Raw genomic sequence first — 25,737 nt, forward strand, 5'->3', positions numbered from 1 at the left:
TTTTTCATGCCGAACTTCTGGCAATAGTTCTTGCCTTGAGGACATTACCCGTTGATACTACAAGAGTGATTATCGTCACAGATTCTCTATCTGTGTGCAGTGCACTTACTGCGTCTACAAAATCGACAACATTGAACACGTTTTATTCATTAGCTCCGCCTCATTTAAGTTTAGTTCATATGGTATGGGTCCCAGGCCACAGAGACATTCAAATTAATGAAACAGCCGATTCCTTGGCCCGAGCTGCTTTAACAGGCCCCGTGCTCTCTGTGCTGCCGGCAATGGCGTACGTCACTGCAGCCAGATATAGACAATTTTCTTTGAGCGAAGACAAAAAAAGCCCTGTCATTGGCAAAATGTACAGATTTTTCGCACCTAAATTATTCTTGGAACCGGAATTGGTGTCCTAACCGTAAATTCCAAGTTTCCTTTACTAGGCTGCGTTGCCGTATTCCAACACTTAACTTTTACTTGCACAGGTGTCGTCTGGCGGTATCCCCTCTATGCTGCCTCTGCAATGAACCGGAATCTAAAGATCATTTTTTATTATCTTGTCGGCGATTTTCTGTTCAACGAAAACTATGTCTAGAAATCCCTCTTCAAAATTTAGGATTGCCTTTAAACAGCACTACTATTCTCTCTCTTGGAGCAACAGTATTGGGCTATAGCCACAGGAACGTGTGCCTAGCCATTTATGATTTTCTATGTGGCCCAAAAAGAATGCCTTGTTAACAGTTCTTAGTTTCAAGAAGTGATTTATCTCTACTTTAGTTTGGAAAATTCAAAAAAGCACAAATTTACACTTTAAATTTTACTATTATTATCCATAATTTACCTTACTCAAGTTTAGGTGCATCCACCTTTCTTTCATGCTTTTTTTTTTTAACCCTTCTTATCACCGCAAGGCTTACTACAGTATTGACCAATACTTTATTTCATGTATTCACATTTTATTTTGCATCTTGGATTATTTTTTTTCCTGTGTTATTTATTTATTATCCAATTTATTTTATTTATTGAATCATATTACCACCCGATTCGTGGCCTATCCCCCACAGTGGGTTTGTGCCATGAGGATTCATCATCATCATCATCATCATCATCATCATCATCTGTCGCGGTGTTCCGCGCAGTATGACCGCCATGCCGTGGACGCTTATATCCAGGCGGCTGCACGGAGAGAAATGAGAGAGGAAAATAAAATCAGATAAGTAAGAGAGATAATGGGTGTTCGAGACGAACAAAGCACAGCCACCATAAGAAGGTGCACAAGCCACGGATGACGATTGTCAACGCAAGCGAACGGCAGAACACTTCTAGAAAGCTAATCACTTTGAAGCCCTTAATAGCGTGCATCTGTTGCAGTTAAGTATGTTTAGGTAGCGTTTGTAGTTTCAAGGCGCAATTCCGTAGAGAACTAACCGTTAGTTAGCACATCTTCAGCGGTATAGTATAGGTGGCGCCGCCATGGGAAGCAACAGTCATCTTCCCCTCCTGCAGCCGCCACAGATGGAGAGGGTAGCGGAAGAAGAGGAGGAAGGCCTTCCTGCCCGAGCGTTCCACAACAGCTTCTAAACGACGCCCCAAAATTATCCCACGACGGCATGTGCGCCCCCCCACAAGGTTTCTTTTCAACCTCCTTCGATCGAAACTAGCTACGAAGTGCTAACGCTTTCAAAGCATCGCTATAAAGCGTGCCTATTCTTTCACTTTAATTAAGCCTGTGTAGAGTGGGTTGCTTCAGACGCTGCTGTGAAAAGCTCCGAAGTTGCAGGCTGGACGTGAACGTACGTCCACGTCCTGTCCTTCACTTAAAATCGTCAGCGTAACACTGAGCGCAATATAATCGTGCCCGTGTGTTTGACGCGCATGTCGTCGTGCCGTCATCGTCGTTCCACAGTCGCCGTCGTCGTGTAGACTGCCCGTTTTTCAGCGGCAGTTCGGCCGTGGCGACGAACGAGTTATCATTCCTGCATTGCGCCTACCTCGCTGCTGCTCTAGCTAGACTCTCGGTTACCTGCTTCCTAATTATTCCCCATTTGCCCTTATTTAATATTTTTTCATCCCGCAATCATTTTTGTAAGCTAGATGATAAGGAGGGCTATGTACATGACTACGACGTTGATGACATACCAGGGTTCGGGACGTCCTGAACAATGCAAGCGGTGGAGGCGGCGCAGTTCGAGACGATGTCAGGTGCCGTGTACCAGTGCCGGGTGGCGATGTCGTAGCGTTCGACCTGCGACACGGTCGTATTTGCTGTTCGGGAGTAGAGAATTGTGGTGTAAACGAGAAATGAGATGCTACTGAGAACGCGTGAACTAATCGACGAGTACTGTAACCAACGAACCCAAGTATATCTATCGAGCGCAATCAAAGGTTCGGGTCCCACCAGAACAATGTCCATATTGTCTCACCGCGGATCGTCCCATGCACGAAATAATGTTGAAGCGAAGGTCCACTGGATCAAGTGTCGTGCACAACATGCGAATTGGAGAACAATGGACGCGACCTGTGTTCACCGCGACATCAGTTACGAGCTTGAAAATGGGCTAACTTGCCATATTTCCGCTCCTGCGTCAGCCTATTTCTCTCCCTGCACTGCACAATCGCAAAAGCTTGGTTCATACGCGTGCTTTCTTTGTCTTCAATCATGCATTCGCCTCGGAACGTGAAGTTTATCCGCGCCTTTTTAAGGAAACTGGCAGGTTAAGGTGCGCGCACCAATTGGCAGGTCAGTTAGCGTTGCGCTCGTGCTTATCGGGCGGTGCTCCAACAGTACACACGTGGTGACCCTTAGGCGCGACGCAATACGCCGGGAAACAGCTACCGCGCAACAGAAACAGCGCCCTGGCAGCTACCAGGCGTCTCACAACGCTGGCGCGACGAGCAACGCCCCGCCATGGCAGTTGCAGACATCACACGCTGATGTCACTCGAGACGAGACCGCCCGAAAGCCATCAGCATTCGTCAGCGCTTAACTCAATGATTAGATAGGCTTAGTCTGATGTCTGCGCTGTCCGTTCCGCCGAGACCAGTGGATATGCACACTATAGTGTAAGCAAACGGCAGATCAGCACGAACGCTAGCGTGTTGGATGGATAGATGGATGGATGAATGGAAGTTATGAGCGTCCCCTTTGGAACGGGGCGGTGGGTTGCGCCACCAAGCTCTTGCTATTATACTGCCTAATGTCCTACCTAGGTTAAACAAGAAAAAAGAAAAAAAAAGCACTATAAACTTTCTCAGCCAAATTTTCTGACCCCTTGTTGAGAACTTTGCTTTTGTACGTCTCCGTTTATTTGTTTTTCGTTTCCGTACTTTTCTTCCACCAATCTTCCAATCGCCTCTCACACGCGCGCACAACCAGCGCCACCTATAGACTCTCATGCCAAGCAGTGGAATGCAGGGCGCTGCCCGGTTTGCCTGAGCGATCGCTTGGCTCGCGTATCTGGAGATCTAAACTTCCGCGACTGGACTTCTCACGCGCTTTCGATACCGTGGCAGCACGGCGTCGTCAACGGTGACGGCGAAAACGTGACTCGAGTGTCCGTGTAACTGCTGTCGCAATAAAATCTTTGTTTTGTCTAACCTTGGATATCAGCTGCACTGGCGAGAATGACGTTGCGCTGTTACCGCAGTAAAAAAAAACTCGCTTAATCAGTTCTGCGGGGGAAACAGGGCCGCCTTCCACCTTCCTTTCCCGACTTGAGTTAACAGCCAAGTCAATCGTAGAGCAGAAAAATCGGCTTATTTGCAAAAAGTGGCGGGAACGATGCTTGTCGTCGACCACGCCAACGTTCACGGCTAACGCACGCCTATAAAACGAGTCGCCTCTATAAAAGAACAGTCATTGAGGTCTGGCTTCTCTGCACAGTCTCTCTTAATGCGGAAAAGCCAGCTGTGGCGACCTCGCAAGACAGTTTTCAATGTGCGTGCTCCCGTCCATATTCTCTAATAACCCATTATTTGCTAATAACCTCTTCAATGTACTTTCGCCAAACTACTACTCTGCCTTTTCCGTAGCGTCATGCCGCGCGCTGGATTACCTACGTTCAAAAGATACCCGCCGCGGTAGCATAGCGGCAGTGGCGTTGCAATGATGGGGTTCAGGTCGTGCATTCGATGACCATATTTCGATGGGGGGCGAAATGCAACAATGCTCGTGCACTTTTATTTAGGTAGTTGCTAAAGAACCCCAGGTGATCAAAGCTTCTTTCTTTTGGTTTATTCGAGGTAAATTCCGTACAAAATTGGCTTGGGAAACAAAGCGAAAAGCAGAGGAAATGCCTGATTTGGTCGTGCCATCCCAGGCAGCAAAGCAGCTAAATGATAGAGTATAGTAGCAGAAAGAAAAAAAGAACACTTGATAGCAAGCACACACTTATGCTGTACAGGTTACCAGAAAAGACTTAGGTTATGAACACAACCTAACAATGTTATGAATTTTAGACATAGTGAGGACTATCGTATTTTTCGGCAATTAGTTCTCCTATTATTTTACATAATGTTTTGGATGAAGTTCCACGCTTCAGTAAATGCAATATCGTTGGTTTAATGCAGAGTCCCCCACTACGGCGCGCCTCATTATCAGATCGCTATTTTGGTACGTAAAAAGCCCACGATTCCCGAAAACCTCGAAGCCATACTTTCCTCCAGATCACTAAAATAAAACGACTGCCATAGCGCTCAGTGCGCAGTGACATTACTACTGTTTATCGTTCCGTGTGTACAGATCGTCCTACGGACTTGCTCGCTTGGATACAAATCGGCGTTCATGAAGGGTTTCATTAAGGTAGTCACACGCAAAACGTGGTTGGCAACGCAGCCCCATTGGCCTGTCTTACCAGTGAAGCCTCCGATGACGTAGATACAGCCTTCCAGCACGACTGCAGCGAAGTTGCTCTTGACGTGTGACATGCTGGGCAATCGTGACCAGCGAGCTTTGCTCACGTCCAGCTGCTCCACTGAAAAGCGCAAATGAAAATTCGCAAGGACGAGTCACTGCAGAATGCCTGGCTCGTCTTCAGGAACGAGAAAATCAATGTTGCAGCGAAAAGCAGACCCGGAATAGCACAGAGTCCGAGTTCCTTTAAGCCTTTAGCATACACACAATTACAAAAGTGATGCCGGTCCTATACGCACATTGCTCGCACCGGTTAACACACACGTATAAACAAGTCACCTCTACAAGAGACCAATAAGCGAGGCAGGTTCTTTAAATTACTGTGTACTCCACTCTGCCACCGCGTCTTAGTGACACCATTGCTTGCGCTAACCAATCAGCATCGCTCCACGTCCTTCCTTCGCACAACGACGTCATTTCTCGCGCCAACCAGTAGGCACTACGAAACTGCCTCTCCTCTCGCCTTCCTCCTTTCAGGCGCAGCCCCTTTCCTTTATCACCACTTTAGCGTCCCTTTAAAGAGGCCGGCAGCATATCTTTCTTTTTAGGCCCGAGAAGTCCCGACAAAAAAAGCCATCTGTTTAGCCGAGACGTCTAATCAAGCCGAGCCTAAGGCCGTCGTGTTAATGGGCGCGTCACAATATGCGGCGAAAATACGCGGCCATTACGAGTCGGTAAAAGGAAGACGTTCTTTCCAAACAAATTGCGTCTGTTCAGCTGTGTGCCGCAGGAGTAAAATGCAAAACGGGTTCTTTATGGAAGCATTATATAGCGATTAGGTTGGTTTATTAAACATGTTTTTAAGGTGCTTCAGAGCTCCTTCATATATGGCCTGCAAAAAATAATAATGAAGAAAACACGCTGCGTCGTCTATTGCTCAGAAAGGTCTATAGGAAGGTTGCCGCCAACCCCGTTGCTTGTCGTGCCTTAAATAAGAATAAATGTGTACTAGTTAAGGGTAAACTGCCCCCACAAAATGCTAATATGTTGCCTAATTAATAAGAGGCCTATTACGGTTTGCTACACGTGAAATTCAGTTCCTTGCTTATAACGCTGTTCTGCGGCCAATTTTAGAATATGCTGCAATAACCTGAGACCCCTACATTAACACCTATATGTACAAATTAGAAAGGAGAAGCATCGATTTCGATAGCAAATTAGTAGACAGCTATACGAAGTAGGATACTAGTTTTATGAGCCGTATAAACTCGTAAACATTCGCTTACTAACTAAGTTAACAATCGTGGTGTGACGCGCGCACAAGCAAACATAACACATCTCACTCGATGACCGTGGAAGCTCGCTGTCCAAACGCTGGAGTGAGGAAGCGCGGCAGCAGCAACGAGCTAATTGACCTTCGTGCTGCCTCTCGCTTCAACGCGAAATAAGCGGCGAAAACACAGCGCACACGAAGCTATCGGCCCTCGGTGTGCCCAGACGCCTAGACTCTGTCCCCCCCATAGCAGATCGCTTTCTAGATATGGCCCGCGCGGCAGTGCCATACGCAGCCGACGGCGGAGTAGAACGCCCCCCTCCCTCCCTCCCTCCCCTGTTCCCGGAGCCTTATGCGAGATGAAAGACGGCGAGCTTCTTCCCCGCTTTCCTCCCTTGCTCGCATCAGATAGAGCCGCCATCATCGGCTCACCTTCGCACGTTTTCCCTCGCACGTACGGCATACGGCGCGTGGGGACCATGTTATCACCCTTGGACTTTATAGGGAACATCACGGCGACGGCGACGGCAAAAGTGTGCCTGGAGTGTCCACATAATTGCTATCGCAAAAGAAAACAGCGAGATTGATCTATAGTTCCTGTGACCGCACATCAATCACGGACCTTCTAAAAAAAGCGGTTTACCGTCAGTAACGATTTCGCTTGAAATTATTTTTCCAGTTAATAAATGGACACTACAACATTGACATATCGCAAATAATTAGTCGTTTCAGTGGTTACGCTACGGACATGCGACATTCTCCCTCAGTAAAACCATTGTTAACAAGAACTGTTACAAATATTCATTTGATATGTTAAAGCCATAACCGACTGGAACCTTTCTGATAATGTAGTAACACAGAATTCCTTGTCATTGTTTGACGCACCCATCCATTTATTAGCGGCTTTATGTGTTGGGATCTAATCGGCGCTTGAAACTCTAGCGCTTAAATTAATAATCTGTTATGGTCTTGATGATATAATTTTCTGCTATGTATATTTGTTATTGAAGGCTTTCTGTGGATATATTTTGTTTGTTTTGTTTTAATACGTTACTGTACAAATTTGTATGCGCACCTGCAATATAAACAAATAAATAAATAAATAAATAAATAAAATCTAAGCAAAGAGCCACGTGCCATGTTTCAGCACGTATGACATGCCTACTGAGGGCGAATTTAGACGCACATTTCCCTGTGCAAAATTTCAACAACATCGATGATGTCTTCTGTGCTGACGAAGGCCATACTTAGAATGGAAACGACTACAGCGAACAGAGGCGTACTGGAGGAGAGCCGCGCAGTGCCGTTGAACCCGCCGATGATGTACAGCGTGTCCTCGTGGGCGACCACCTGGAGGCCACTACGGGGCGAGGACATGGTCAACACCCGAGTCCAGACGTTGGTCGACGGGTCGTAACACTCCACGGTGTCCAGGACCTCCTGACCCGAGAAGCCTCCCGCGCTGCGCGAGAGCGAGTTTCATCATAATCACCTTCGCAGTTAAGTACACTCTAAGGATAGTACGTGTCCTCTCTCGCAAACATCCCGTAACTACCCCCGTTCTGCGGTAACTTCGCCGCACCCCGTTCTTGTTCGCCCCCCCCCCCCCCAATATTTCAGCAGTCTCAAAGCCTCCACAGCGGATTCATTTACTTTCTCCCAACTTTCTGTGAAACTAAAATCCTTGAGCAGGCTAACTACTTGCACATTTATTACTAGATATAAACCGTGGTCGTTCAAACGAGCTCTTCTTTTCCGCACGCTATGCATAAAACAGAATGTTAAATTGCAATAGATGTAGCGAAGCCTAATTGACTCATTCAAGTTAGGTGAATATTCCCCGCCAACCAGATTTTAATGGCAATCATCGTCCCAACAACAACAACAACAACAACAACAACAACAACAACAACAATAATAATAATAATAATAATAATAATAATCAGCAGCAGCAGCAGCAACAGCAGTCATTGCTCCACTCGATTAATCTAGTTTGAACCGAGAGCCGTTGGCGTTTACGGGCCTAGGCCATACAGCGAAGCTCAAGTCATAACCTGATCAGTCAATTCGCTTTACACATAGCGATTCGGAAGCCAGCGAATCCGGAAGCGACCTCACATGCAGATACGTCCTGCAGCTACGTCGGCGCTGGCGCTACAGCGGACGTCGTTCATGCTGGCCACCATGGACCACCGGTTTGTCTCGACGTCGTACCGCTCGACCGTGTTTGTGCGCGTGTGGCCGTCGAAGCCTCCCATGGCGTAGATCTGGCCCTGCCAGGAAGACAGGACGACACGTTAAGCGACAGTCAACTGGCTGCAAAACCTCACTCGAACTCGTTAGGTTAAAGATCATCGGGAGAAAGCAGCAAGAATAGCAACCACGGAGATAAATTAACAACAACGTAGCAGTCGGCTGGCTCCCCTAGCGGTGTGCCGCGCAACTACACATGAAGCCGGATATGACGCAAGGTTACACCACGCGAGGGAAGTAGCGAGAAGCCACGGCGGTTCTGGTGGGTCAGTCTACGTTCTACGTCAATTCCGTCGGGCTCTAATTGGGGAGACGGGAGGGGCTGCTTACAGTTATAGTATTAAGGGCACCAAGCTTTACAGTAGTTTCTGATGCATCTGTTCCCATTCTGCCCATAGTCTACCATTGCATCTTCACTGCATTCTCTTTGGCGGTATAGTAGGCCTTCGGGCACTTTCATCGTGAGAACTATTTACGTAGTTAGCCCAGCATCAACCAAGTGTATACCTACGCATTCTGCAGGGACCGCTGCGAATTCTGCAGGGCCAACATTAAGAAATACTCAACTTGCATGGAACAAATGCTTTTCTTATAGTATACATACGCGTTCCTCGGTTTCCCCACTCTCAATGGAGAAAGAGAATAATTGGCTGGTGCGTGGTGCAGGGTAAGGAAAGTCGAACAGTTAAAAGAAGAACACAAAAGGCGGGCGTTTAATTGTTATCGAGTTTTTCGAAGGACTGGGGCTGACAACAACTATAAAGGATCTCTTTCACGTAACAGCGGCATAACGTTCACGGTAACATACCCCCAAAAAACCTGGCTAGTTTTGTCTCTGAGTTAGATAACTTTTCCATTGTTTACACAATACTGTTATCCGTTTACCAAGTTTCAAGTCAAACCCCAACCGCAAAATTTTGTGATCTCCCCTCATATTTAGAGCCAAAATTTTTAATGCAGCAAGCTTTTTTACGCCAGCGTCCGCAAGCTAAAACGCGTGTAAGCCACTATGGCCGAAGCAACAACGTGGCCAATCGGTTTTCGAAACGACTGCGCCAGAGAACAGCAGAAGGCGCGGGGGTTGCCTTGCATTGCGGTTGGAATCATTTACAGGGACACTTAGGTTCGCAGCAAGTTTCTTAGTACAAAGCACCTTTACGAAGCACCTCTACATGCAGCAATGTGGAAGCTGATCTATTTTCTTGCGATAATCGCTCATAATAGCCACATCATTTTATTGGAAATATTGCATGCATGTTGGACTGGCATATACAGTGTTGTTCGGCCTTCCACTTAGGCGCACCATACGCAATGACCGTAAGCGTTCTAAATTTCAATGCATTTGAAAACAGAGCAGTATTCATGCAATAGCATTCATGCGTGCAACATTGCATGCGACAATGATGCGATAGCGCTAACGCGCTGCGGTTAAACGAGGTGTCGAAAGGTGTCGCTTCTATCTAAGAACGTCCGTAAAACGAGTGCTGTCGCAAAAAAGACACACAGTGCGGAATAAATCTATTTGTCGGATTCTTCGACTTAGGCGCAGTCCTTATATTATCATGAATAACGAAGAAGCCGGAACCTCTGCTTTAGCGAAGATTCCGCTACCCACACTGCTGCTGCCGTATACGTTTTTGATGCACTGTACGGCAATATACGGGTATAGCTAAAATTATAGTTCACGAGAGCTCGCGCCAACTGCATAGCTTTGGAGGCTTCGCAGCAGTAAAGTGGCTGCCTTTCTTCGCTCTCGCTTGCCTGGAGGACGGCGACGCTGACGTAGCAGCGCGCGATGGCCATGTTCGCCTTGGCGCTCCATCTGGCCAGCGGCACATCCAAGCAGACGACCGAGTGGTAGCACTCGCGGCCGTTGAAGCCGCCCACGAAGTAGATACACTGGTCGACCACTGCTACGCCGTGGTACGCCCTGCGGGGGACGTTTTTAAACGTCGTGTACCCTATCCCCCCCCCCCTCCCCAAAGTTCACCCTGCCATCTGTCTTTCCGGCCTGAAAGCTTTATCACCGTATTCTACGTAGTATGTCCTTGGTACTCCTGCAAACTTTAATGCATTGTCTAGCTATCTTCCCACGGAACTGCCCAAACGGAAAGCTTGAAGAAAGAAATACGGTCTCCACGGCTGTGCTGCCAGTGCTTGCCACTATACTCCGCAACCGTTTTGCAATCCTAGTCTGATGAGGAAATTGCGTTATGGGTTCATTACCGGGACGCCATGACAGAAGGCCAATGTGAAAGCGCACGTTCGTCGAGGCTGCAGGGCTATCAACAATTCGGAGTCGCATCACTTGTGCGCATAGAACTGTCAGATGGCGGCGACTCTTTCAAACGCGTTGCATTTGTCTGCAAATTGTTTAAAATCCCCCTTACTGAGACAACTCGAAAACATATTTGTCGCCGACCACCGCTTAACAACAATGCAACTTATAGTTGCGGGGGACAACGTTACCTGACTATGGTGTCCTGCCTGCCCATCACGCTCCACTTGGCGGCGCGGCTGTTGTACGTGAGCATCATGTTGGTCGCGCACACCGTCCAGCCGCCGAAAAGGAAGAGGATGCCCTTGGGATGGCGAGGCGTGAGCCACAACTTCGGGGACAGGTCGACGCCGGCAACATCGCCCACCGCCATGGACTGCCGGGTGAGCGTCTGCGCGATTACGAGCATGTTTTACGCATGTGTCTTATTAGCAAGACCTGTCGTCTCCCGAGACCTAGAAAGAAAAAAAGACAGACAAGGGCTAAGAAATAACCACCGGAGTTTCCGGAATATATTCCCCGGGCTATAAAAGTTGGTGAGTTGAAATTTTGCGGGGCGCCGCCGACTATCTATGGGTACGGACTATACGCGACTTTATTTCTTAAGATCGGAAGCGAGCTTGAAGAATAACAGGCCAGACTGCGCCGGCGAACACTTTTTCCGTGCTAATTCACTAATTATCAAAATCGGACCTGCAATGGTCGTCGTTGCGCAAGAGCAATATGTCCGGCTCATTCTAGCAGTTCGGGGGTATCGTTAGGTTTTATGGAGTATACGCCGTAAGATGTGACACAACGTGACAGCATGCAAGCGAATGCTGCACTTTCGCGGCATTATTCAGGCTCAGTGTAGTCGACCGTGCTCAAGAACTAAAGATCATGAAGGCGATGAAGGCATCGAGGAATCGTTCGTGGAATCCGACATGTTTGATTTATTTTGTTCTGGCAGCCCGGAGAGAATGATTTTGACGGCTTTTAGTTCTGACTACATTATAGAGCCTAATAAAGAACCCCGGCTTTTACTGTTTGACAATAAGCTTTTGCTTACCTACCGTCCACTGGTTGGAAACTAACTAAACCACCTAACTTCTATCCAATTTCCGATGGACCATACACAGGGTGCGGACTATATCTAAGAAAATCTTTCTTTCTTTAGTTTTATGCCCAAATTAGCCCCGGCGGACTATACAGCAGTTGGGGTCTATAGCCTTAAAGATACGGTAAGTAAAGCACGATGAATATTAGAGACCGTTAGCTTGTCCGTCTAGTATGCAGGGTTATACACCGAAAACGTAGACCTGAGCAGCCTCATCGAAGGTCGTAGTAACGTAATAAAAGGCTAATAGAGTCATCCTGTCGATCCTTGGTCAACCACAAAGCGTCAGAATTGTCGCGCTATTCTTCACAACGCAGCAGACGAACGGCGACATAAATTTACGATTTACGCTTGTGGCGCGTTTACACCCGCAAATTCAAGCAAATATTTGCTGTGCGCTCTAATTACGCTCTATGTCACGAGATGGCACCGCCAACGCTACTGCTCGCATTTACGTAGCAGCCGCAAGGCACGAAGGCCATCGCGGTGCAATACATTGCGAGACTGTGAAGCGCCGAGCGTCTTCACATACTGTGACTGTGACATACAGACTACTGTGACATACAGACTGTGAGCGCCTTCACGTTCAGCACATAAACACTATTAATGGACGACATTACGGACGTAGCATGCACTACTGTCTTTAACATCGCATGCTTTGTATTCTTCTTACTTCGCGAGAAGGTAGTCGCAGTTGCCGATAATATCTAAAGGTCCGACCACCGCTCAAGGTAGGTGTATAGTGCTGGAAGGAAGTAGGCCACTGGAGTAGCCGTAGCAGGGGGGCATAGTGCTTAGGGTGGTCCGAAATGTTTCTCATATTGCAAAGGCTAATTCCCTGCAATAGGTAGACTTCACGTCACGCCACGGACGGCAAATGGAGAATCCCAACGACACGTTCCAGTGCGATGCTGTAGACAAGAAGGAAACAAGTTCATCACAGGAAGGCGCGGCTTCTCACAGTGCCATAGCACTCAAATACAGCCGTCTCCACGAAGTTACTGCAAACCACGCATACGTGCATTTTACGTGCGCTATAGGAGCCATCCTATGATATTGCATCTAAATTGCGTGAAGTATTTGTGCGCGCGGGCGCTTGTGCTGTGTGTGCGTGTTCGTGGCGTGTTCTCGTGCATGTGAGTGCAAAGCAAGGTTTCTTTCAGCGCAGAGCCTACACTGCGAAATAATTTACACTCTTATAAAGCGAATAAGGGTGTAAATCGGTGTATAACTGGCAACCTTGCACCCTTATTTGATCGCGCCGTCAACCGCATGTTTAATGCAATCTTAGACAGCCACGCGCTATCAGTAATAAGAGCCAGCACCCGCCGCGTAGAGAAACAGCAGCTGACCTGGTGGATCACGCTCAGCACCTTCAGGCTCTTCCGGTCACTCTGGACTCGTGGGTCGGTGACGACTTTCTCGAATTCTCTGCAAGGCCACGCAAAAAAAAAAGAAAAAAAAATCTGCTGTAGAAAGTGAAGGGGCGCTAAGCAGCGCGAAGGCAACAGGTGACTCGATCTCAAGGTTAACGCACTTGGCGTGGTGATCCCCACGTCGCGCGCTTTGCGAGCACGTTTTCTCACGCACCTTAACGGCCCGGAGCATATCAACGCGGAACACTGTATGTACACGGCACTTCACCCTTTGGAACAGCTGACTGCACCTCGAGTGATAGCTTTATTTCTATAGCAGCGCTTCGTTATCACCGCGGCCACCGAGATCAGTGCATCGCGCAGAGCGGTCTCGGAGGTCAGGCGTGTCCACCACGCACACTGTTTCGTATCATCGGACGCCAAATCGCATCAAAGGTGAGCAATTTCGATACAGTATACGCCAACGCCACGGCTGTACAGACATTTTCTACAAGAAAGTGCATGCTTTCGCGAGTGCATTGAGTGAACGCGGTTGCTGGTTAATATACAGGCAAATCATCGTGAGCTTTACCTGCAAAATGTACAAAGAACGCCCTCGGCTTCACGAGTCCCATACAAAACAAGTAAGTGCGCGACAGCCTCCGCCTTTGAAGAATAGGACATCGAAGCCTTTATCGGACCTTGCGCTAAACCGGAACCAACGCGAAGCCTACAACGCTTATACGCAGTTTCGTCTATACGCGTATGCGAAAACGGTTTGTCGTGCTCTTTTAGCTCATGGATTCGATGCGACACGACATACGTGTAACGTATCGACTCTGGCACGACCAGTGGTGGCGCCTCACGTTTCGTTCGCGTCTTGCCGGAGGGCCTAAAAAAAGAAGAAAAACATGCGAAGCGAGAGCGTCGCTGCTCGCGTATCATAGATAGGATATGGACGCATATATATATATATATATATATATATATATATATATATATATATATATATATATATATATATATATATATATATATATATATATATATGACACCGCGTCTTCGCACTACGTCGTCGCAATATTTACGATGATCTCCATACTTCGTGACCAATACTGGCATTTCTGTTCCACGCTCATCATGTTTCGCTGCACTAGCTGTAAAATAATTTACAAGTGGGAAAGGGCCTAAATTGGTCTATTATTCCCACACTAACACCCTTTTTCGGTGTAAGGGCACGAGTTACAGACAGATTTGCACTCTTATTCACTTTTGAGGGTGCAAATTATTTTGCAGTGTATGACGTCAGGTAGGTGCGCTCACGTGACGGAGCAGCGTGCGAAGCGCACGAGTGGCAGGAACTTGGCGAGCCAGGCCTTCCTCTCGTCCACGTCGGCGGAGATCCACTTGAGGACGGCGCCGAACGCGTCCTCCACCTCGTTTGGCGCGTGGAGCCGGTCGTCCTCGAGGATGGTATGCATCTCCTCTGGCGTCAGGGCCTGGAACTGGGCGCTGCTCTTCCACACCTGCGTCACGTGTGCGTGCGTCACGCTGTTTGCATGCAAAGGCGCCGGTGGACTTCCGGTTCCACCCTCTCATATCATCAACAGTGGTATTAGCCATCCGACATGCATAATCTGTTTTTGTGTCCACATATACGTGTGTGTGTGCGTGTGTGTGTGTGTGTGTGTGTGTGTGTGTGTGTGTGTGTGTGTGTGTGTGTGTGTGTGTGTGTGTGTGTGTGTGTGTGTGTGTGTGTGTGTGTGTGTGTGTGTGTGTGTGTGTGTGTGTGTGTGTGTGTGTGTGTGTGTGTGTGTGTGTGTGTGTGTGTGTGTGTGTGTGTGTGTGTGTGTGTGTGTGTGTGTGTGTGTGTGTGTGTGTGTGTGTGTGTGTGTGTGTGTGTGTGTGTGTGTGTGTGTGTGTGACCGTTAACTCTACACCCTCTGCCCTATCTACAACGCGAGTTCTGTTTAAGATGGGTATATTATGAAATTATTAATTATTAATTAATGCTCTGCCCTGTGTCGTTCTCGTTTTCCGCATGAAAAACGACTTTGGCAAGCCTTTCGAGACGCACAGTTTACTACAGTACTCCAAATGTAAAATTTTTCATAGGAGGCTGTTCTATACCTACAACCTCTCAAACTATGTTTTTTGCCCGGCTATAAATTTCGAAGTTGCAGTTGGCTTTAAAGACCAGCTGCAACTTCCAAGCGCCTCGATCATTGTCGCTTACTTGAAGGCGAGGCGCTAAGACGTACGATTGATCCGACGCGCCGATATTTACTACTTGATTGCCAATACTAGTAGCACTGTAGATATAACGCACATGAAAGCAAGGCTATTTATGTACGAACTGATGTTAGCGAAGCTGCTGAAAAAAAGCAAAACAAAATTTTAGAAAACGTGGTGTAGGACATGAAGTTAAAATCGACGGTGATCGGTCGTCAGACGTCTGAAAACCTAAAGCTGCAAGTCTTATAATCGTATTTCGCACTTTAAACAGCTTGACTAACATTAGCTGGGACACACCGTATGGTCGTCTGGGGATGATCGGTCGTCAGACGTCTGAAAACCTAAAGCTGCAAGTCTTATAATCGTATTTCACACTTTAAACAGCTTGACTAACATTAGCTGGGACACACCGTATGGTCGTCTGGGGATTCAGCAGAAAACTACATGTTACAGGGTTGGTATATATATTACTCATCGAATCATGTCGTCCGAATTTTCTTCACTCCTTTCTTTCTCATTGCCTTTAACGTCACCGTATTGCTTCCTCTAGATGGCGCTGCCTTCCCTTGGGCGCTAAGGTGCTGAGAACCCTAAGTAGTGAGGGTGTTTGTGATACAGACGGTACAGCTGGTGTAAAGGAAGAACAGGTGCATTTCGCTGCCTACATCGATCATTCTTTATTCCTCAATACCGGCTAAAAACACCCGATGTCTGACAAAACTGGCTCTAATTTTATAATTACGGCGCGGTCTTCGTGCTTTACAAAAAAGTTGCAAGAAGAGGTTACTGTTACGCGCGAACATCGCGCAAATTTTGATTCCCGTCGCTGCACAAAAGCACTGTCATCAAAATTTTGTCTCCGGTCCCCGACAGTGAATAATTGGATAAACGAACAGTCTTCATAAAACCGCGCAATACGTGATTTGCGCTCGTGGAGAACTTCAGTGTTCGTACCTGGTCGAAGTTCCGCCCCAGGTATCGGAACGCTTCCCCGGCGAGATGCTCGAATCCAAGGCTGGAGGTCAGGTGGTAAGTGTCGATGCAGGTTTCCGGTTTGAGGTCCTCTTTCAGGGTGTTCAAGCAATGATCCCGTATGCGGAATATCTGCGTCGTAAGAAAATTATGGTCCGTGGAACCCTATGCTGAACCTCGCTGAGGAAAACTTCTAAAAAGCTTCTTTTTTTCTTTGACCTGATCAATTTCAAGGTGTGCCACTACCGATACAGGCTACGCGATCGTCCTGAAAACGTGCATGTCGTACATCCCCAGTGCAGAAAAATTCTATGCCGCATAGAGATTTCGGGCACGTAAGGGCATGCGTAAGGCCATGTGTTTTGGTGGCCCTCGCGCCATTAAACATCAAACATTCATTCATTCATTAATAAAGCTGACACTCACTCACTCATTCATTCATGTGCTTTGGTTGTAAAAGGTAATGCTTTCGCGAAATGCTCCCAGATAACACTTTCCTAACGTTGGCGAACACCGGGCAAAGAGGGGAGACAGGTTGCTGCTGGCGATTGTGGCCCACAGAAAACTTGTAGGGATGGTTTGCCGACGGAAGGTTTCGCGGTTGATTTGCAAGTGCCTCGTTGGTGTGGTGTGGCTTATTAGCTATTCGATAACGGCTATTCATAACGTTTTAATTTTGCTATACAAATGTGCATGCTTCCCGTTCGCCTTGTCTTCGAAACCCAGGTAAACGTAAAACAAAACCGCTGCAACCCCTTCATATTTGTTACGCGAGGCATAACGGACCAACAGACGACTTGCAAAATGCTGCGCATCCTCTTCCGTACAGCGGGAATACTGCAAAATTTGGTTGGAAGACCAAAACCCTCGACCTCGTCTTCGGATGAGAATTTATGCCCTACACCCCGTAGTGGGTTGAGCCATATCAGAGAGCCTAAGATCGACAAACCAACTTGCGGAAGCGTGAACTGTTTAAATACTTGCCTTCTTTAAGGAAGGCAAGAAGGCACAACGCTGTGGATCAGTGTGCTAGTGACTGTGGGATCGACCTAGCGACTGCGTGATTGACCAAGTGACCGCGTGACTGAGTAAGCGTCTCTCTTATTGATCAAGTGAACATGTGATTGATGAAGTGACTTATTAATTTGGCAAGTGACAGAGATTTTTCAAGTGACTGAGTGATTGGCTGAACAACTAAACGGCTGCGCGGGCGTCTAAGTGCCGAAGTGACTGCGCGAGCATCTAAGGAACTGTGTGAGTGACTCAGCGACTGTAACTGAGTGACTAGGCGACCGTGTGGGCCACTAGTGAGTCATTCAGTAAGCTCGCAACAAAACAGTCAAGCTGTGAAAAAGGCTCGACGACTCTCTCTCTCTCTCTCTCTCTCTCTCTCTCTCTCTCTCTCTCTCTCTCTCTCTCTCTCTCTCTCTCTATCTATCTATCTATCTATCTATCTATCTATCTATCTATCTATCTGTCTGTCTGTCTGTCTGTCTGTCTGTCTGTCTGTCTGTCTGTCTGTCTGTCTGGCTGTCTGTCTGTCTGTCTGTCTGTCTGTCTGTCAATATCTATCTATCTATCTATCTATCTATCTATCTGTCTGTCTGTCTGTCTGTCTGTCTGTCTGTGTCTGTCTGTCTGTCTGTCTGTCTGTCTGTCTGTCTGTCTGTCTGGCTGGCTGGCTGGCTGGCTGGCTGTCTGTCTGTCTGTCTGTCTGTCTGTCTGTCTGTCTGTCTGTCTATCTATCTATCTATCTATCTATCTATCTATCTATCTATCTATCTATCTATCTATCTATCTATCTATCTATCTATCTATCTATCTATCTATCTATCTATCTATCTATCTATCTATCTATCTATCTATCTATCTATCTATCCACCTCTTCCCCCGTGTGAAAGCAGCCATCGAGCGATCGAGATTCGAAATAGCGACCTCAACGTCCCTACAGAAGCTTGACCGATGGTCATAAACAGGATAGAGTTCATGCTTGCTAGCGGCAACGCTCCCACCTCCTCACCAGGACGAAGGGACCAGTTCACCAGTACCGCAGCGCTCGACTTCGTTCACCAACACCGCAGCACCCAACTGACCTTTAGCTTTTCGGCGAGTCCGAGTGCCTTGGCCACGTTGTGCTGGCCGATGAGCTCGTGCGGCGGAGTGTGGTAGGCGAAGCCGACGAGTAGTTCGGTCATGTCGCTGTCCAGGTCTGTCATCACCGCGCGGATGGGCGGCGGGCACTCGTTCATCCGCCTCTGCTCGGAACTCATGCCTCGCTTGGCGAGAGTGAAGAGCTCGTAACAACCGGAGAACCTGCAAAGCGGAAGGACCGACAGAGTGATTTACCATGTAGGATACATACGTGGAACAAGGGGACTTCTCGTAACTGCCTTCATTTTTACAAAAGTTTAAGTTCCTCTCCGACACTTGATTCGCTATTGACATGTTCGCGTACACTGCCCAACGAGGTTGGTTTTGGGGTCGTGCTACAGCGCCACTAGAATCGAGTTCATGTGAACGCGCGGAAGAAGTAAATTTTACTTGACCGAACGGCTGACTCGACCTGCGCGTGTAGGGTTTCTGTGCATCAGGCTAGAAAAGTGACATCTTAAAGTCCACTCGTAAGCTTTTGTGCACTGTTTAGCGCGGTGTCGAGGCATTAAATCCCGGCCGCGGCGGCCGCATCTCGATGGCGACAAAATGCACAAAACATCCGTGTACTGGGCATCGGGGGCACGTTAAAGATACTCAGGTGGTTAAATCTTATCCGGAGTCTTTCACTACGGCGTGCCTCGTAATCAGATCGCTGTCTTGGCACGTAAAACCCCATGACATATATACGGATAAGTGCACTGTCTAAAGGAGGTAACAACATGCTGTCTTGCGGCTAAGACTACGTAAGAATCTTAGCCGTGTTTCGTAGACTGATATATGCGTTGCAATAAGGCGATATCATGGTCAAGCAAACGGAGACATCGATCTTATTCGGGATACCCCACATTGAGAGAGCGTTAATTCACTAAGCCAGTTGAGAACGACCGTCTATCAAGTCGGGTGCACCGCCGTACGCCACGGCCACGCGAATGTCAACGCGTCTCCGAAGCTGGCAGACCATTCAGTCCAAGGTTATTATGACATTTGTAACGAACTGCGTTTCTGCTAAGTGGACGTGTCAATGCCCAGCCTCTTGGGCTGCTGGGTGACCACAGCGAGTACTGTGGTTCATTGAATTGCGGTTACTCGGTGTTATTCACAGTAAGACCACGATTAATTAGGCAAGAAAGAATTATCTGTGAAATCTGTTTTAGTCTTCTTATTCCTGTACTCTAAAACAACTTAGCATCAGTTAGGTTTTATATCGTCCTCAAACAATATTCGTCGCCAGTCTTGCCTACGTGTCTTTAGTGTATTACCCTTAGCCGTGCATTTAGCGCTGTGCGAAAGCTATACAGGATGTCCCAACTAAAATGCACCAATATTTAAATATATGGAAATGCCACTTATCTGGACAGAAACAAGGCAATGTTGTTTGCAGTTGCTTGGAGATACTCGGATTATTGTGTTGCATTCTTCCTAATCACATAATCAGTCTTAATTAGTTATTCAACTTGTCAAATACTATAATTAGATGAAAAGTGTCAATGAGAAAATTATAGAGCAACATGAAGAAGTCCCGATACAGCTTTCTGTTGCTTAATGCGTGCTACACAAAAATGTTTTTTTTCCGAGCGTGAAAGAAGCTCGCGAATACAAGCAAAAATTGACGGGCGACTTGCTGGTCGAGGCACATTCGCGGGATTTTTAACGCACGGAAAGACACTTTTATGTAGCACGTATTAAGCAACAGAAAGCTGTATCGGGAGTTTTTTTATGTTGCTCTACAATGTTATTATTGGTACTTCTCATCTAACTATAATATTCGAGAGGTTCATTATTTAACGCTACGTAATTGGGCAGAATGCAAAAGATAGCCTGAGTATCTCCAAGCGATGACAAACAACATTACCTTGGTTGGGGGTCGTGGCATTAAATTATAAGTTTTTTCAGGCTGTAATTAAATAGTTGGTAGTTTGGCGCTTCACTGTCTTCCTTTGTTCTGTCCCTTTTCAAGAAATGTATGTTGCGCCACAAAGTATACCTAGGAGATACCTTGGTTCTGTTCAGCTACTTGGCATTTGCATATATTGAAATCCTGGTACATAAAAGTTGGGAAAACCTGTGTATGCTCTCCTGCCAGAAAGGCTATGTCCCAGTCATACGCGCATGTTGTTCGTGACCAGTAAGTAGAAAGGTCGCTCAATGAAAACAGTTTCTTCTCTGACTATCAGTTGCAGACGGGTTAACGCGACTGTTGGCATTTTTGACGCTATATGTTCTAGAGCTAGCATGAACTCAAAAACCAGTTTCGAGCTCAAACACCTGTTTCCAACTCGAATCTCTGTATTTGCGTTAACTCGACATGGTCGAGCCGACTCGTCTGGACGGACCGAAATTACGTCCGTGTCTTATATGCAAACGCGTTGAATTGGGGCATGCGGGTGTCAACCCGCACATTTCGGCTCCACGCCCAAGGGACTCCGCGGCCACTGCAGGACTCGTCAATCAAACTCCGCTACTATAAGTTATCAGTAACGCGTAACAGCATTCAAATAACGTATTCGTACAAGCGCTGCAGTTGCGCGCGTCCGAAAGAACGGGCGTTAAACAACAATCCTACAAAAAGATAAGCACCGCGACAGCAGCAACACTCACCTGGCTGCCAACACGAACCGATGGGCCCAGATCTCCACGCCGTCGGTCGCGCGAAACGTAACGTCGCAGAACTCGCCCACCTTCCTCTGATCTCGAAGTCCAGGCATGAGCCCAGCCACCACGCCCGGCACGAGCCCACCCTGCCGGTCGTGGAAGAGGCGCCCCGCTTCGAACGACGCGGAGACCGCGCCGCCGGTCTCGCAGGCGGCGTTGTCGTCGGCGTCCATGGGCTCCTCCTCGATGGCACAGCGCATCTCTGGAGGTTACCACGAAGGATCGGCGGTTAGGGCAGAGGCTATAACCAAGCGAGTGAGATGGCCACAGGCAAGAGCCGCCCAACCGACCGCACACCGCCCTCACCCCCTGCCAGCGGCGATCCCAGAGACCACTGCACACCGGCCAGAGCGAGCTGACTAAGCCATGTACCACAACGGCTATTTGCACGCGCTGCGTGGCGCACAGATGACGATGATGATGATGATGACGACGACGACGACGAGTATTATACCTCATACCCACACTGGTGGATTGGCCAATAACTGTGTGCTGAAGCACTTAATCTTTTGCAGTATCACATAGTCGATTAAAACAAAAACAAAACACATACAAAACCAAACAAGTAACGAAGGAACATTCAAAAAGTTGTTTGTTTAGTTGATTGTATACATAACCGCAATTGACACCAAACACGTCCCTGTGGCTGAAAACAATAAATGACGCACGGCAGGATCGCACGCGTAATGCGAAGACGTGGGATCGTTCCCCACCTGCGCCAAGTTGTTTTTCCATCCACTTTCGTTGCCATTAATTTATCATTTTCTTTAATTCAATGAATAAGTTTAAGTAATGTCCCCTATGTTTTCGTTGGTGTCTTTGTTTGTTGGCTTCTCGTTATATGATTAATAAAAATCGGGCCCCTCGGTTAACCCCTTTTCTTCTTGTACCGAAAGATAGTATTATTTCTGGTGATAAAATTAACCCTAATTTAGCAAGCGGAATTTCTAGAAGTATTTTTTTAACAATATGTATCGGCGGCATAACAAAAGATAGTGATCTAGGGATTCTGTTTCATGGCAGTATGGACACAGAGGCGATAACGTCAGACCAGTCATGTGTAAACATAAGTATAATGGAGGGACACGGGAGCGTAATTTGGTGATCACTACTTCTGATTGTCTTTATGGACACCACTGGATTTTCCCCGGAAATTTTAGGCGCGCAGTTCCCGACCATCTTGTCTTTGTCGTTGCTGCTGCTGTTATTGCTACTGCAGCCTGATAATCGAGAGAAGTGGTCTCAATTCCAGGGTTTTGTGGCTACACTCCTACGAAAACGGTCCCGTCAGTTACTGAGCACAATCTAGCAACTGCCCGTCACGAAGCTGAAGAAAATTCTAGCAGGGGCACTTGATAGCGTCTCTGGTAGTTACATTGCTAACCAAAGAAGATATTGCCACTCCGCGGCATATGCGCAATATCCTTTGATTGAAGCCGCTCTGCGCAGCTCCCACCTCAAGACACAAGAGTGGGCAACCCAACGGGTCAGAGAGACGGCGACGAGGCAAGGCCTCGAAGTCTCCTCATGGGAGACCTGAGCCCGCGTCGTTAAACTTTGCCGAAATTTTCTATAAAGTTGTTTCCACCCACCCATGTGCATATGCAATCAGTGCAAGTGGTCAGGTTTACAAACCATAGGTAGTTATTAATGGCGCCGCGGTATAGTTGCATTTGCTACACAATTAAGTAACGGGGCCTTTTTTTGTTTACATTCGGTGGCCTAGCTGCTTTCATTGCCATTAAATAATTCGGTCACTTCTGTTCGAAGATTGTATTGTAAATACGTTGGAGAAAAAAAGAAAACAAGAAACTACAGGACCACATTGTTTAGTGATAAGACCAGCAAATAAGGCACGTAAGGCTCGTATGGTATGGTATGAAGAACTTTATTTAGGTCCTGAGGGATCAGTCTGGGACTGATGCGGGCCGCTCCTACGTCGGTACAGAGAGGCCGAGCCCCTCTGCCAGCACACGGGCCCTCTGGACAGCCCTGAGTTGGTCCGCCAGCACTTCACTGTGCAGCATTCGCTGCCACCACTGTTCACCTCGAGAACCATCACCGGCCAACGCCAAGCAGCGCCACAGAAAGGAAAAACAAAAAAACAAGAACGAAGCCGAACAACGAACACAACAACAACTATACAACATTCGGGATATATACGCGAGACGTCTCTAAGACCAACCTTATAGATATATGCAGCCATAACTATTGAGAGGCACAGGTCCAGCCAGTGTGCAATTATGCATTTGGAAAAATGAACATGTAGTTATGAACCTATATTTGTATAACGTACAGTTTGCACATATGTGCGACACAACTTAGCACGTAACTATTAATCGATTAGTAGAAACTATAGTTTATCAAAGCATTGCCTTAAGACTATCACTACTCAGCATATAGTACAATACAGGTGACGGGGTTGTATTGACTCTTACTAACTCATCTGTTAAACCTACTAACTGCTTAATAAAGGCAGCACTTACACTGTAAGTCTCAATTCTGAATTATTGAAACTACTAACCAGCTAGTAAAGTGGTAGTAATTACAGGTAAATTTTACTGACCACACCTGTTACTACTTTTCTGCAACCTTTCTTTAAAGAACGTACGTGTTTTTCAGAGCACCGTCCCCGCTATGCCCTTTAGGACATCCGTTATCAGACTCGAAACTGTTACGTTTCGCCTACGACGCGCGGTTTAGCCGGCGCGGATGCAACGGACGCCGGGGCTTCGTTCAAAGCGGCAGACATTTTGGCCCGTTCGGCGCCGCCGCTACGCCTCCCCGCCAAGCGCGTCCAGGCATGTTCCGATGCCACGTGTCTTCATGTGCGTGTGTGAGTGTATGTGCATATTGGTGCCCACGCTTGTCGAAGCGCGGCAGCCGGGGAGAGGAGCTCCCAACAACTGTGAAGCGAGGGGGTCTGACAGGCGCCGACACGACGTGTGAGCCACCTTCCCCTCCCCATTGTGCCCGACAGGCGCCGACACGACGTGTGAGCCACCTTCTCCTCCCCATTGTGCCCGAACGGCGCCGGCACGACGGCTGCGCCACCTTATCCCATTGTGTCCGAGCGGCACCGTCACGTGCTCGTCTATAGAGGGGTTCCTTCTTGCCCTCAACGTATAAAAGCAGCTGCCCCCGGACGCCAAAAAGAGGGCTCCGATTTCTTCTGTTGAGTAAAGTGCACTCCCGTCTCTCTACTTCGGTCAACCTGACCGCCAACTCTTTGCGATGTTAGAATAAACAAGTTGTTTTGTTGTTACCAGTCGACTCATGCTTTGCCGGGACCTTCAGATGCTTCCAGTTGTACCCCAGGCCGCCAGGCCAACGCTACCCTTGGGGCTTGCGACCCAGGTGCAACAACGGGCGTCAGCGCCGAGTTCCCAACAACTCGTACCAGCGGCGCGATTACAACAACCGGTGCCATCGGTGGGATCCCAACAACTGTCTGCCAGCGGTGAGATCGCGACAACGGAGGCCAGCAGCGAAGAGATGCAGTTGACTGTATGCTGAGCAGCTCAACGACCATCCGGGAGCAGTGCAAGCGTGCGTCTAATTGTCGTACAAAAATCCCTCACGTGACCTGATCCTAGGTTCCTAGGGACAGGATCGTTTAGGGACTTTTGAGAAGGCATGATGGTTGCGCCGAGCGATGCCGTGGAGTCAATAGGTGTTCTGTGGTGGAGTGTTCGTTCTCGGCGTGATCGTTCACCCCGGCTCGCGCGGACCGCGCGTTGTTCAACGTGATTGTGCTTGCGTTGCTTGTGTGTTGGTTGTAGGTATACTTAGCGGGAAAGCCGCGAGTAGTGGTGATGCGACAGTGCGGCTTTCGCCATCTGTGCTTTCGCCTCGGTGAGCTCTGGCAGTACAGAATCTGCGTTGTGTGACCCGTGCTTCCTTGACAATTGAAATGTCGAAGTGGCCTAGCGCCTCGGCAGCGAAGTTCTGCGAACCGCGATGCCGTGGCGTGCGTTGAATCTCCGGCCCACGCCGACCGCTGGTCGTGTGTCTCCGCAGTGGGTTCAGTATTTGTTGGCTAAAAGTCGCGCAGTAGTAGTGGTGTGGCATGTCGGCTTTAAGTCTCGGTGAACTCTGGTGGTGTGAGATCCGCATTTCTGAAGAATTCATTGGTGCTGACGATTGAAATATTCAAGTGGCGTAGCGCCTCGGCAATGCAATTTGCGAACCGGCGCTGTGCAGCAGCGTCGTCGTGTTCGCCCCTTTTCGGCAGCGTCATTACATCGCACATGCACTTTTACTTGACGGGACTCGTAGGCGGAGGTATTGCACGTGTTTTTCGCCACGACTTACGTAAGTAATATAATGCATAAGGTGGTGTTTGCTCACAACTGTTCACGCGTCCTTGAAATAGGGCAGCGCATGTTTTCAATCGTGTTCAGCGCTAGTGCACTATCCGTCACTTCATGTGATTTACTTTTATCGTGGGCTTTACGACAATTATCGCGTAGTGCTGTGAACATAACGGAGCTTTAGTGATGTCACATGATCTGCCAGAATTCCACGAAATGCAGATTAGATGTTTAATATTATTCGTACTAAGGGCGCGATAAGCACAGTGAGGTGGAGCCTAATACTGTGCCCTGTAATCTTCAGCTGCAT

The 25,737-nt window shown here is 47.9% G+C and overlaps 1 protein-coding gene across 1 annotated transcript; it reads right to left on the minus strand.

Moving 5' to 3' along the window:
- Nucleotides 1-1,087: 1,087 nt before the first annotated feature.
- On the minus strand, nt 1,088-21,472 carry LOC142587229 (kelch-like protein 10). The gene is made up of 12 exons (XM_075698099.1): nt 21,061-21,472; nt 18,402-18,621; nt 16,291-16,440; nt 14,425-14,627; nt 13,099-13,177; nt 10,842-11,041; nt 10,134-10,302; nt 8,238-8,392; nt 7,403-7,581; nt 4,848-4,967; nt 2,134-2,259; nt 1,088-1,170 (listed from the first exon to the last, which is right to left on the minus strand). The coding sequence occupies exons 1-12, from the start codon at nt 21,312-21,314 to the stop codon at nt 1,157-1,159; spliced, it is 1,869 nt and encodes a 622-aa protein (XP_075554214.1). The 5' UTR covers nt 21,315-21,472; the 3' UTR covers nt 1,088-1,156.
- Between the last annotated feature and the right edge of the window lie 4,265 nt (nt 21,473-25,737).

Source organism: Dermacentor variabilis, chromosome 7, assembly GCF_050947875.1.
Source record: "Dermacentor variabilis isolate Ectoservices chromosome 7, ASM5094787v1, whole genome shotgun sequence".
In the NCBI taxonomy this organism is placed as follows: Eukaryota; Metazoa; Arthropoda; class Arachnida; order Ixodida; family Ixodidae; genus Dermacentor; species Dermacentor variabilis.

Bases quoted from the DNA above. Each gene is read 5' to 3' on its own strand.
- LOC142587229 (XM_075698099.1), bottom strand. From the start codon at position 21,314: ATGCGCTGTGCCATCGAGGAGGAGCCCATGGACGCCGACGACAACGCC. The intron at 16,441-18,401 runs GTCAGTTGGGTG...CTTACGACGCAG, and splicing joins GACTCGCCGAAAAGCTAAAG to ATATTCCGCATACGGGATCA. The intron at 14,628-16,290 runs GTACGAACACTG...CACGTGACGCAG, and splicing joins TGGGGCGGAACTTCGACCAG to GTGTGGAAGAGCAGCGCCCA.